Source organism: Arachis stenosperma, chromosome 7 (genome assembly GCF_014773155.1).
Source record: "Arachis stenosperma cultivar V10309 chromosome 7, arast.V10309.gnm1.PFL2, whole genome shotgun sequence".
Lineage (NCBI taxonomy): Eukaryota > Viridiplantae > Streptophyta > Magnoliopsida > Fabales > Fabaceae > Arachis > Arachis stenosperma.
In genome coordinates this window covers 33,282,692-33,297,132 of record NC_080383.1, presented here as the reverse complement: position 1 = coordinate 33,297,132, position 14,441 = coordinate 33,282,692, and the positions used below count along the sequence as shown (strand labels likewise).

Below are 14,441 nucleotides of genomic sequence, written 5' to 3'. Positions count from 1 at the left end.
TGGGGTGAGTTACATGAAGGGGTTGAAGGACATAATCCGGTGCACCCGCTTCCTTGATGGTAACTCTCCTCGGAGCATCCATGGTATTAGTACCTAAAACAAAAGAAGAGTTGTTAGTGATATTGATGGAAGTATGACTAATGCCTTCCTTGAGTGACGGTTCAATGTTCACTTTTAGTAAGGTGGTTGAGGTGGTGAAAACCTCTTCACCTTTCCCGAACTTTAGCCGCCTCCGAGCTTGTCTAATATGAAACAAAGTTCGTTCTATTTCCGGATCAAAGGGGACTAAGCTCGGATTCGGTTGTGAACGCGTCATGCAATGAAGGGAAAATGAGATTCATGGTAACGATGAGGGGTTAGTCACTTGAACAATTTACAATGAAATGCAACTATGTACATATATACACACTTATTCCAAATAATAACATGGCACACTAAGCAAAATCCCCGGCAACGGCGCCATTTTGATAAACGAAATTTAGCATGCCGATTTAGAATTCAATGATGAATATGATCGTGAGTATAGTCTAATCGACACTTAAATTTCGTACCAAACAATCCTACAATCTATAACCGAGAGTACTAGTCTCCCGAGTCGTCCTCCCTTGGAATTGCCAAAGTGTGCATCTTATTGATTAGAAAGCCTTGTTAGGATTCTTCGAAGGTTTTAGCAAAATAATAGGAAATAAACAATCAATCATTAAAAGACTTGGCTTAGGGTTGGCATTAGAAATTCTATCCTTATAGTTCCTTTAATGATGACAACAATTAGGCCTTGCTTCATGTAGTCAACCCCTAGGTATAGAGGAAAGTTAAATGAGAATAATCAACTTGAGTCACAAGTCCTAGCTTCACCTCATGAGAATCTAGCTTTAGTGCACTCCAAGTCAATTAGCAATCCCTAATTCCAAATCAACAATTGACACAACTATTCAACTTCTTCTAATGGCCCAAACCCTATGCCAAGTAAGAAATTTCTACTCCATAACTAGTGTTGACATTTTATCAAACATTTGATGAGCAAGAATAAGAGTCATAGTAAAAATGAGAAGAAAAATAGAATTAAAAGTATTGCAACACAAGGAACTAACAACAATTATCAAAGAACAACAATGAAAATCAAATCCTCAAGGAATTGGTAAAATCCAAAACTACAAAGTTGAATTCTAGATCTATGAGAATTGAGCAATTACAAACACTACTTGAAATTGGAGAAGAAGATCTATGACATGAACAAAGTGAAGTGAGAATTGCAATGGATCTCACCAAAGAGTGATTGAAAATTCAGAAATTGGATGAAGATGACCCCTAGTGAGAGCTTGGAATCTCTCTCTCCTCTCCAAGAGTGTAACTAACTATCCCTCAAAATATCTAAAATCTAGAAAAATGAACTAAAAGTCCTTAACCCTTGTTCCTTTGGTCTTCTTAAGCTTTTCCCGCCAAGGCATTTCCCCAAAATGGGATTCCCAACTACCTCCACGCCTAAGTCACGTGGCTTCTTAAAAAATCACATTCGAACATCGGCGCGCACGCGCAAGGTACGCGCGCGCGCCACCGAAGCATCTTATAATGTGCGCGGAGGCGTGATGTACGCGTGCGCGCCACTGAAGATCATAGCTTAGCCGCTACGCAAGCCGGCTCGTGGCTTGGCTCTTGGCTTCGACTTCTAGTTGCTCTATCCACGCGGACGCGTCAAGTGCGCGCACGCGCCCATGCTGAGATTTTCAAGGCTCAATTCTCATGCTCCCTTCCTTTGCACCCGTCCTCCTTCTCTCTTCCGGTCCATCCCTGCCCTATATTCTGAAACCACTTAACACATAGGTCACGGCATCGAATGACATCAAGAGAAGATTAGAAATGTATCTATTTTAGTGCAAAATAAGCATGTTTTCATCCATGGGGAAAAACTAGGAAAGGAACACAAAATCTTGTATTTTCATATAGAAAGTGTGTGGAATCATTGATAAAACCCCTGAAATCAACACAAGATAAACCCTCAAAATGGGGTTTATCAGCTGCCCGTAGCCGGAGTCAGACGACGGGGACACAGGGACCGTTAGATGTCGATCTTAATGAGCCTCCCTTCGTGCCTCCTCCTGACTACTTCGCTTTGGGTGGTACCCCAGCTTCAGCACATACTGTTGGGTCACATTCAGTTGCCGGGCCGTCTTCATCCTGACCGTTACATGTCCAGCCTAGGACGCCTACACAGGCAGCCTCGCAGGACGAGGAGGAGGTGCCCCTTATCCGGAAAGGTCAGATGACACGAGTACCACGTCGTTGCTTCACGGGGTCGCACCTATTTAGATGATTTGTGTGCCATGTTGTATGTTACCTATCTTCGTCTATGTATTTATCAGTTGATGTATGTCTGTGTTACTTATTGCTTTATCGTCTATCATTTACTATGAAAACATCTTTACTTTGCGTTTTGATATTATTTAATTTCCGCATCACGTATTAATTTAAATGGTAGATTTATTTATTGCCGTGTCCATTCAACAGACATTTCGTTTAAAAATCTGGTAACAAAACACTTCCATTACTTAGGATCCCATGCTTAGTAATTCGAACCAGCCTGGTTTGAATTACTATTTGATGCAATTTGTGAGTAATTCGAATCGAGTTGGCACATAGGGATAATTCGAACCAACCAGGTTCGAATTATAATGCATGGAGTTCGAACCAACTAGGTTCGAATTATGTGATTATGGAGTTCGAACCAACCTGGTTCGAATTACATAGAATTGTCCTTTGGCTGATTCGTGAAGAATTTTCAGTTTGGCTGATTCACGTAATTTTCTTGCTCCATTGGTTTATTTCTGTTTTTTGCCCTTAGAACAACATTGAATTTGTTTAAAATTTTTTGAGAAAAAATATGACATTTAAAACATTAGGAATTAAATTAAAATTTAGTCTAAACGTTGAGAATTAAAATAATACTTTATTTTTATTAAAATAATATTTAAAGTTTGTGTTATTGATAAAAATATATCTCAAAATATAAACGATAAATAATTTTTTTAAAAAAAATTTAAAATGTAATAAAATTAATTATATAAAACATATAATATTTATGCAATTTTTATAATTAAAAAAATATGTTTTTCTTTCATTCTTAAAATTTAATAATTTTACATTAAATTAATTATTTTTGTAAATTTTTTATCAATAACAAAAAGTTTTGTAAAAGATAAAAAGAAATTTAATAATTTAATTTTGCTCTAATTATATATATATATATATATATATATATATATATATATAATTTTTTTTCTAATTATTTATACAAATGTTCTCTCAAATCTTGGTTACAATTCCTTTGCCAAAGATGAAGAGCCATCGTATCTATAAAAAAGATAATTTTATATTTCATATTTTTTAGAAACTTATCTGTTACTTATATTTTTTGAATTTATTTTTGTTAACGGATAATTTTAATAGTTTATCTTTACTTTAACACATAATAAAAATTTAAACTATATGTATTTTTAGATAATTTACGTTACTAAAACATTTGGAATATAATTCTACTCAAATGTTCTTAAAAAATTCTCATTGCAAATTTGTCTTATTTTTTATTATATAAATAGTAGATTTAGGGTATATTTTATATTTTTTTATAATACACAGAAAAATTACAGCAATTTTGTAAAGAAGATAAGTCACACTAAATCATTGTTTTTAATCATTATTTAGGTTTAAACAGTAAAAATGGATAAATCATGCTAAAAACATACGATCTATCATGATATAAGTTAAACTAAATAATTTTTTTTTTGTATGATACTAAATCTATGTGTTTTTAACATGATTTATCCATTCATGCTACTCAAATCTAAATCATGGTAAGAGACAATAATTTAGTGTGTCTTATTTATTCTGTTCTATTCGATTAGAGCAGATAACTACCTAATTCAGTGTAGGACGATTTTTGAGTAGGACAAAATCTTGGATAAGGTAAAATCTAGTTTAGAGAATATCCTCTCCATATTTATATATATGTAAAAAATTAATAAAATTATAAATATTGTTTAATATTATATTATTTTTATAATTTTTAATTTAATTTATATTATATATATAATTATAATTATATAAATTTTTAAAATTTAATTTTATTTGTTAAATTTAATAATTACATTGACTAATAAAAATGAGACTGGTAAAAACAGAAAGATATCTACACGAAACAAATTAAAATTTAGTTTTTCGTACTATCCATAGATAAAGACAAGATAAATTTTATATGAATAATTGTAAGACGAGATAAAATCGAGTTGAACAAAAATTTACTTTTGGCCGTTTATTGCCACTCCCAGATACAAAGCAAAAACTAAAGAAATAGTAGTCAATAGTAAATATTAAATAAATATTAAATATTAAAAATTTAGATCTTTTAAATTTTAAATTTTATTTTAAAAAATAAAGTATAATTTATTACTATTTATTTTATAAATTGGACAAAAAAATATAAAAAAATTTAATAATAAAAGATTTTGCTTTATTTTTTAAAATAAAAATATAAAATTTAGAGACTCCGATTTTAAATTCTAAATAGGCATCCAGCATTTGTGAAATTACATTGAAAGTAACACCGTTACCAAGACGCTAAAGGTGCATAATCCGCAAATCTACTTTCATAAATGAATCTGACCGTCCAAACTAATAAATCGACGTTCAAGAACATCTCACTTAACGAGCCACGGATCGTTATCTCTATCCGTTCAATCGCATCTTGATCCAACGGCAACCATCAATCTCAAGATCCACACCCGCATTCATAAAAAAAACACTTCCCGCTCCTAATAAATACCAACACACCCTCTTCGTTTTCCCACCACTTATCAAACCATCAATTTTTATTCAAAACCCTAACCCTAATTCCCAAATCACACTTTGGAATTCTAAGAAATTCCTTTAAATTTCCCCGAGAAAATGTCAGGTCGCGGAAAGGGTGGCAAGGGATTGGGAAAAGGAGGAGCCAAGAGGCATCGTAAGGTTCTCCGCGATAACATTCAGGGAATCACGAAGCCTGCGATTCGGAGGCTTGCGAGAAGAGGTGGCGTGAAACGAATCAGTGGTTTGATCTATGAAGAGACTCGTGGTGTTCTTAAGATCTTTCTGGAGAACGTGATTCGTGATGCGGTGACATATACGGAGCATGCAAGGAGGAAGACGGTGACGGCCATGGATGTTGTTTACGCTCTGAAGAGGCAGGGAAGGACTCTCTATGGGTTTGGAGGCTGAGGTTTCTAAAGTTTGGATTTTGGAAAGATTGGTAGATATTGGAAGGATTTTGAAAATTGGGCATGTAATAGACTTGTGCTTTTTTAAGAAAAAGTTGGAAGGAAATTTGTATTTTGGTTTGTATTTTATTTTGTTCCCGTGAAGAAATTTGTAGTTTGAATTGAATAGTTCAAGTTTACTTGAATTGAATTTCTTTCTTAAACTTTTGGCTGTTTATTGTTCATACATGATTTTGATATTTCTAATGTAGTAGCCACCACTAGCTTGTTCAATTCTTATTTATTATTATCTACTTGTTGATGATTTTCTATTTTTTTTAATCTAACAAGTATTGGTAACAGTCTTAAAGATGGCGTATAATATGACTTAGTTTATGAGTACTATAATTAGTTTTACAAGAACTGTGAAGAGATGTACATTTAAATGTATTCTAATTTTGGTCGAATGTCTTCGTTTAGCCGTCTAAGGATGTGCTGGGTACTAATGAATATGATGATGTGCTGGGTACTAATGAATATGATGCTTATCGATGGGATTAGATGCAATGTGATCTTCACTATTACTACTGTACTTGTGAGCAAACAACGAACTTATTTGAATTTTAAAAGTTAACCAGATCATTCACTTATATAACCATAAACCATCTCAATGACAGTATAATATGATTTTATCGTAATTTTCTTTCCACAATAACAATAATGTTAGTTATAAACAATCGTTTTAATTTTCAATAACAACCATTTCAACGTTATAAATTTCACTTAAAAATTATATCATATACAAATTTATACAAATTTAGTATCTAATGACTAATATTGACGAAGGAATGGTTTGATTACCAAACCAATCCAACCCAAAAGTCATGTTTTGATTCAAATTTGCTCTAAAAAAATGCTTAATCCGATCCAAATCGATTTAATTACAATTTAATGGGTTAGGTTCTAATCTCTTCCGAATTTCACTCAACCGAACCTCATTCCTAATTAGTAATTAGCAACTTATAGCAGGAAGTAATTAAATATGTTTTGGCTTATTAAATATATCAACTATAAATTTCTTATTCTTATTATTATTGATGAATTTAATTTGTACTGCTCTTAAAAATATGAATTATTATATTAGAATTTTTAAAATTATTTAGCAACTTGATCAATGATAACAAATTTATTTATATATCTGGCATTGCCTCTACTTAAACTAAACTTACAGAATTAAATATTCTAAACATCTTCAATTTAATTATGGATTACTGATAAACTTAGTTGGATTACCAACAACTTATAGTACGTGTATGCTGTATGCATGAATATGAATGTGTTTCTTTTTTTTTTTTTGGGTTATACTTTATAGTTATATTTTATATTTAGCATTGTTTTTACCCTTCAAAGTTACTATATTCGATTCCATGTAGTTATTTCCAATCATTTTTCGTTTCCCAAAAATATCGTCAAAATGGTCTTAATTAAAATGGTTTTCTTAGGGGTGGACACGGATCGATTTAGTTTGGATTTATGGTAAAATTAGAACCGAATCGATCAAAATATAATTGGTTTGATTGGCATTTTTTTTTTGTATATATATCCGAACCAAACCAAACCGATTAAGAACGGATTAATTCGGTTCGGGTAATTGAATACCCGATGACTTTGAAATTCATAAAAAAAACAATTTTTATTTTAAAAATTCAACAAGTATAATAAACATGTAACATCAATAGAAATAATCCAAACATGTTAAATACCAAATACATTAAAAACTAAACTCATTAAAATCCAAATATATTAATAATGAATAATCTTTGTCTAATGAAAAAGTCATATATATATATATATATATATATATATATATATATATATATATATATATATATATATATATATATTTTATTTAATTAATATATAATTGGGTTCACGGGTTGATTCAGGTTTTGCACTTCCAGAATCGATACCTGAACTAATCACTAACAAAGACCATCAGTTTGGTTCGGATTGAATCCAATTACCTATTGATTACAGAACCAATTTAATTGGTTCGGTTTAGATTCAAACATATAATTGAATATACGCTACCCGTGTTCACCTCTAGGTTTTCTTCGAAAGTATTTTTATGAGCAAGATTATAATGTACTATAAATAATGAAAAATAATTGGATTTTTTAATAAATAATTTAAATTTTGTATATATAAAATTTAGATAATATTTACAAATTTATATTTTATTACTTATTTCGATTATAATATAAATTTAATAAGAAAACACATTTAATTTATATTATAAACCAGATAAATAACATTATTTTTGAACGAATAAAATAACATCTAGCATGCATTTTAAAATATGCATAAAAACTATAAAGCATTTAAAATTATATCAAATTAAAAATAATATCAGTAAAAAAAAGAACTATACAGCCATATAAACATTGGAGGAAAATAATAATTTAAAGGTGTCCCTATTTACAACATTATTTATAAGATTAGTATTTGTATAGGCTCGTGACCATTAGTCATGTTCAGCCTCCAAAATTGTAAAATACAGAGCATTTTTTGCTGTCTTCTCAATTTTCATGAATCAAAAGTTCCTTGAATTGTATATGCTGGTTTCTCGAAGATTTTACCAATGAATGGAAATGGTCAAACGGGTCTTTCTATTGACAAGATTAGGAAGGAATCAAGATTTGTTAATATTTTTCTATCAAACAAAAAAGTTGACTGCTTATTATTGATGCCTAATAAGCGAAAAAGTTGATTTATTTTATTTTCACAGCGCCACGAGATGTACCTAAAACGGATTTAAGGTAATTTGAACTTGAAAATAAATACATCAGAGATGGTGATGAGAATTTTGAAAGTTTTTTTTGTGTGAGTTTCGAGACGGTAATAGAAAATTTTTATAAGAGATTCTAATGTTTAAATTAATAAAAATTTTAGACAAATTTAAATAAATTAAAATTAAAAAATATTTAAATTTAATAAAATATTTATAAAAATAAATAATAATTTGGTTAACATTTTTATATTTCTCCATTTATAGTAGTGAATAAATTTTTTTTTTAAAAAGTTATTTCACATTGTTATAAAGTAGTGGATAACAATGTCTTACTTATTATATAAGTTAGAGCAGATACGAATTATACTCCGAATAAATTGGATAAATTAATCTATATAGTTTTTTGGATTAATTTTATTAGATTTGGTAAAATTTTATGAATCTTTTAGAAAGTTGGATTAGCTTTATTTGGGTCATAATATGAACACATAGTAATATATAATCGCGTATGAATTTTGTTAAATTAATACAAAAATATTATTTATACATTAAAATTAACCGCTAAAATTAATTACTAATATATTTATGTATAAATATATATTAATTAATTTATTTTTAATGTATATTTATATTCTAATATATATTTTATACTAATAACTATTTTTTAGTAATTAATTTTAATGTATACTTAATATAATTAAAAATAATAATAGTATAAGTAAATGTGTTTCAATAAAAAAAGTATACATAAATTTAATAATTTTTTTATGTTTTTTATACATTAAATATATTAAGAAGGATTACAATATTTTTTTTACTCACTCCTTTAACCAATACTCTTATGACATGTTTTAGTTAAATTCACTAAATATTTATATTAATTTTTAAAATAATATTATCACTTCTATTTTAATAATACTACTATTATACATAGTTTATCTATTGCATTCTTGTATAAAATATCTTAAAAACAAGAATAACCATCATCAAAATCAAAGTCACAATATCCGGTTAATTTATAATAAAAAAGCTTGTGAAGACACATAATTTCTTACTAGTCTAACCCTCTAAGTTGTAATTGGACAATTGTAATACTAGACTAGCTAAATGAAAAATATTTTTTTTTTTATTGTGATAAGGATAGATGTGCATTGTTTAATGACTTGTAAGTTTCTTTTTTATATGAGCAGCTTAATTTTTCTACAATAAAAAATTCAAGTTCTCAAAAGTAAAGTAAATTTAATGAAATTTAAAAAAATAAATTTTAAACATATATATATATATATATATATATATATATATATATATATATATAGAGTATAGTTTGAGCAAATGATATACAACAATAATATAAAATGCTCTTTTTTTTCTCCTTCTTTCTCTTTTTATATACGCTGCTACATATATTAATAAATATAAATATGAATCATTTTTATTATATTGAGATAATAATATTGATGCATATTAATATTAGAATTCTCTATTTATACTTTTTTATTTTATATTTATTTTTTTATTTATTTATTTTACAACACGTTATTAGTACGAAACTGTGATCAAAATTTAAGAAGATTCAAGTAATAAATTTTTATTATGTCAAAGTTTTTTCATCTTAAATTTAATGCTCTTGATATATCTAAAAACAACTATTTATCATGTATATTGGATGCTGGAATTCATCTTGATTCGATGGATCATGAAGATACCATTAAGGCTAAAAATCAAGCATCCTAGAAGGATAAAGCCAAAACCATGATCTTCCTTCGTCGTCATCTTGACGAAGAATTGAAAAATGAATATCTCACATTGAAAGATCTTGCAGATCTGTGGAAGAATCTTGAAGAAATGTATAATAATCAAAAGACAGTGATACTTTCTCAAACCCGATATGAGTGGACACACTTGCGTCTACAAAATTTTAAATCCATAAATAAATACAATTCAACAATGTTCTGAATTACCTCACAAATAAAATTATGTGGAGAAAAGATAACTGATAATGACATGTTAAAAAAAATTTTCTTCCATGCCTCGAATGTGCTTCTGTAGCAGCAGTATCGAGAAAAAAATTTAAAAAGTATTTTGAACTAAGTTCTTGCCTTCTTGTTGTTGAACGACTTTTAAGAAATCATGAAGTGCGTCCAGTTGGCACCGTCCTATTTTCTAAAGCAAATGTGGCAAATTTTAATTCCAAAAGAGGTAAATATCAAGGTTTTAGTAAGAAGAAAAATTATAGAAGGAAGAAAAATTATGTTCACAAAAAAGGATCTCACTAGAAGTGGGATAAAAAAAGAAATAATGGGTAAAATAAATCAACAGAGGATAAATATTTCCGTTGTGGTAGAAAGGGTCACTGGTTACGTATTTGTCATACCCCAAGACACTTAGTTGATCTTTATCAAGCATCTTTGAAAAAGGATGACAAAAGAAAGGAGACAAATTTTGTTTCAGAGGTTGTTACTAAAAATTACACCACTCATTATGAAGTATCTTATTTTTTTGAGAAATTTAAAGGAAATATTGGTTATTTAATCAATGACGAAAAAATTTAATATTTGAGTTTTTTAAGTACTTATGTAAATAAATAATGGAAGAAACTTCTTGTTAACCTTTATTTTTTATGTATTTAAATTTTAAGTATGATATATATAAATAATGTTTAATAAAATATTAACATTTAAGTTTAAGAATTTTAAAATCACTAAATGTGTCAACTTCTATGATGATGATGATGATGATGATGATGGTAAAATTTTTAGTATATAATATTATGTACAATCTCTTTTAGAAAAATAATTCTAATCAGGAATAAAATTTTACTGTGTATGTATTTTTACTTATTATTATTATTATTATTATTATTATTATTATTATTATTATTATTTATCTTTGAAGAAAATGACAAAGACATATAATGAAGATGTTTGCCTTGTGGATAATCCAAGTTTGTATACAATTCTTAAAAGTGATATATATGAAAAGAAGAATGTGTTAATACCATTATTGCCTCCGTTAATGTTAGAATGCTTCGAAAGAACTATAATTTTATTTCCTGGGAGAACAAAATTCATAATAAATAATGCATTATTATTTATTAAGTCTCTAAGAAACTTGTTGAGTTTTAAAGATATTCGTCTAAATCGATATTATATTCAAACCATAAATGAGGAAAATCATGAATACTTATATATCACAACTCATGATTCAAATAAAAAGGTTATACTAAAAAAGTTACCTTCACTTTCATTTGGGTTATATTATACTAAAATCAGTGCAATTGAATCACATACATTATAAACCAGAAATTTACTAGCCCAAATAAATTCATAATTTGGCATGATCGATTGGGTCATCCTGACACAACCATGATGTGAAAAATTATTGAAAAATTTCCATGGACATTCACTAAAGAACTAAGAAGATTATTAAATTTAGTGAATTTTGTTGTGCTACATGTCTCAGGAAAAGCTAATTTTAAGGCCATCACTAGTAAAGATTGAATTTGAGTCTCTTGAATTCTTAGAAATGATTCAAGGTGATATATGTGGACCTATTCATCCACCATGTTCATCTTTTAGATATTTTATAATCCTATTAGACGCATCTTCGAATTGGTCACATGTGTGATTATTGTCGTCTCGCAATCTGGCGTTTGCGAGATTACTTGTTCAAATTATTCGATTAAAAGTATAGTTTTCAGAAAATCCAATCAAAACAATTCTTCTTGATAATCCTGGTGAATTCACCTCTTAAGCTTTCGATGCTAATTGTATGGCCAATAGTATAAGTGTTAAACATTCACTAGCTCATGTTCATACACAAAATAGACTAGTAGAGTCTCTTATTAAACAGCTCCAATTGATTGTTAGACCCTTACTTATGAGAACAAATCTCCCAACCTCTGCTTAGGACATGCTATTTTACATGTTGTAGCATTTATTCTCTTAAGGCCAATAAGTTACCACAAATTCTCTCTTCTGCAATTAGCTTTTGGTCAGCAGTCAAATATTTCTTATTTGAGAATATTCGAATGTGCGATATATGTTTCAATTGTCTTGCCTTATCGCATCAAAATGTGACACATAGAATTCTCTTTAGCACACCAAATTTTCTTTCTAGACCCACACAATGTGGCAATCTTCCAATCATGGTCCCTATGTCTTGAAAGCTTGACCTCAATGAGGCTAATACCAAACTTCCAACCACTACACAACTCGTTCTTACTCTTAGTTCTACAAAGAGCTCTAAGTTGCCCATCATTTTCAATCAAACCATATTCAAGTGAGAAAGTAAAGTTTCAGGATAAGAATTTTACCCACTTAAATGTTGTGTTGAATGGTGACTTAGGAAGGGTGACTTCCTCATACTTAGACAATGCGATGTCTACTCTCTTATCCTCTTCTTTAGTTATTTTCACCTCTTGACAACGTTTTTCAAATTCTTCTTGCTTGTTGACTTCTTCCAGATCCTCCTCCTCATCAATCAAGTCAAACTTTGAAAGTTGTGTGAAATCTACTTCAACATCGGCTTCACATTCATTGGAAGAGTCTTCAACAAGGTCATCAATGTTGCTTGATGTAGAGTTGTCTTCAATGACTTCAACTTCAAATTTCATGGGAGAGGATTCCATTTTGGATAGGAATTCATCAATGATGGAGTCTTTCTCTTGATTACCCTCTTCAAAATCTCCAACTATGGTATACTTTGGAGGTTGTATACCCTCCTCAACATCAATATCAAGCTTCTTGGAGAGAGGTTCTTGAGATTCCCATAGTGGTTTCGTATCTCCTAAATCTTCAACCACTTCTTTCTCTTCTTCAATAAGCATGGCTTCCTCCAATTGTTCCAATACAAAATCTAACTCCTCACTCTCCACCGGAGCTTCTAATCTCTCCTTCATGCTTTGCTCTTCTTTTGATCTTTCACATGTGGCCACGAAAGTACCTTGAGTGTTCAAGTATTGGTAGGCTAAAGTGTGCACTACCTCGATCAAATTAGTCACAAACTCTAATGCATTCCTTTGCATGGCCTCTTGTCCTTGAAGTAGCAAAGTGAGAGAATTGTCTATTGGGGCTTGGGGTGGATAGGAGGGTTCATCACGTTGAAAAAAAGGTTTCATAGTAGAAAGGTGGTTCCTCTTGATAAGGGCATGGAGATGGTGTGTATTGAGGTGAATCTTGGTAGTAATCATGATAGGGTTGTGGTGGTTCTAAAGGTTCTTGCTCATAATGGTCATAAGGATAAGATTGATAATAGGAAGGTATTTGGTCAAAAGGGGCTTATGAGTATGGTTGAAGATCATGTTGATGAGGTGGTCTATAGGCACGTGGTTAGTGACACGTACAACAAGAACTACCACATCTCTTAGATTGATATGCATTAGGATTGGAGTTATACCTATATGAGACCGGAGGAGGTTAAGAAGGTTGTCCATAAGCTTGTGGCTCCTCCCAACCTTGATTGTTCCATCCTTGATGCATGTTGTCATTGAGTTTCACATTTTCTACAACACAATTTGACCCAAACTCAAAACCAAAAGGATGAGAATTCATAGTGAAAGCAAAAACAAAACTAACAAAGTCCTAAAAACTACCAAAGACTAACAAACAAGCAAAAGACAAACATATTCACAATATTCACATATATACAATAACCAATAACAAGGCACACAATTGCAATACCCCCGGCAACGGCGCCATTTTGATGATCGAACTTTTGTGTGGTATAGAATTTCACTAATGAAATCTCGTTGCAAGTATAGTTTCTAAACCAACAATAATCCTTTCATACAAACATTTGGTTGTCACAAGTAACAAACTCCTAAAATTAATAACCGAAGCATTCAAATCTCGGGTCATCTTCTCAAAAGAATTGCAAGGTAGTGTTCTTGTTATTGGTTATGACTTGTATATTTTGGGGTTTTGGATGAGAAACATGAAGAGTAAATGGCAAGGAAAAATCAAATGATAAAGCGGTCTTGGCAAGGTTTGGTGGTCAAGGATCTCTATCCTTATCACTAATCACATTATGATAATTGCAAGGATCAATCCCATTAAGTCATCCTCTAACTAGTAAAGGAGAATCATATGAGCTATATCAATCCAAGTCCATAGGTCCTAACCATTCACTAATTGAATTAATGAGAGCTAGAGTCAATGGCTACCACTCATCAATCACTTGGGCATTAGTAACTCAAGAGTTCCTAAATTACCATCTCAAGTAAAGAACATAAAATTCTACTCTAACATCCTTCCAAACATTTTATCAAACACTTAGAAGGCACAAAAAGAAAGCATAGTAAATTGACAATAAGAATGAATTCTAACACCAATTAATTGCAAAGGATTAATAACAACAATCAAGGAAAACACAATTAACATGAATTACCTCAAATTGCATTAAAAGAAAATAAGAAGAACAAG

The 14,441-nt window shown here is 30.0% G+C and overlaps 1 protein-coding gene across 1 annotated transcript; it reads left to right on the top strand.

Moving 5' to 3' along the window:
• The first annotated feature begins 4,827 nt into the window (after window positions 1-4,827).
• On the top strand, window positions 4,828-5,452 carry LOC130940374 (histone H4). Its single transcript, XM_057868487.1, has one exon. The coding sequence runs from the start codon at window positions 4,939-4,941 to the stop codon at window positions 5,248-5,250; it is 312 nt and encodes a 103-aa protein (XP_057724470.1). The 5' UTR covers window positions 4,828-4,938; the 3' UTR covers window positions 5,251-5,452.
• Window positions 5,453-14,441: the final 8,989 nt, after the last annotated feature.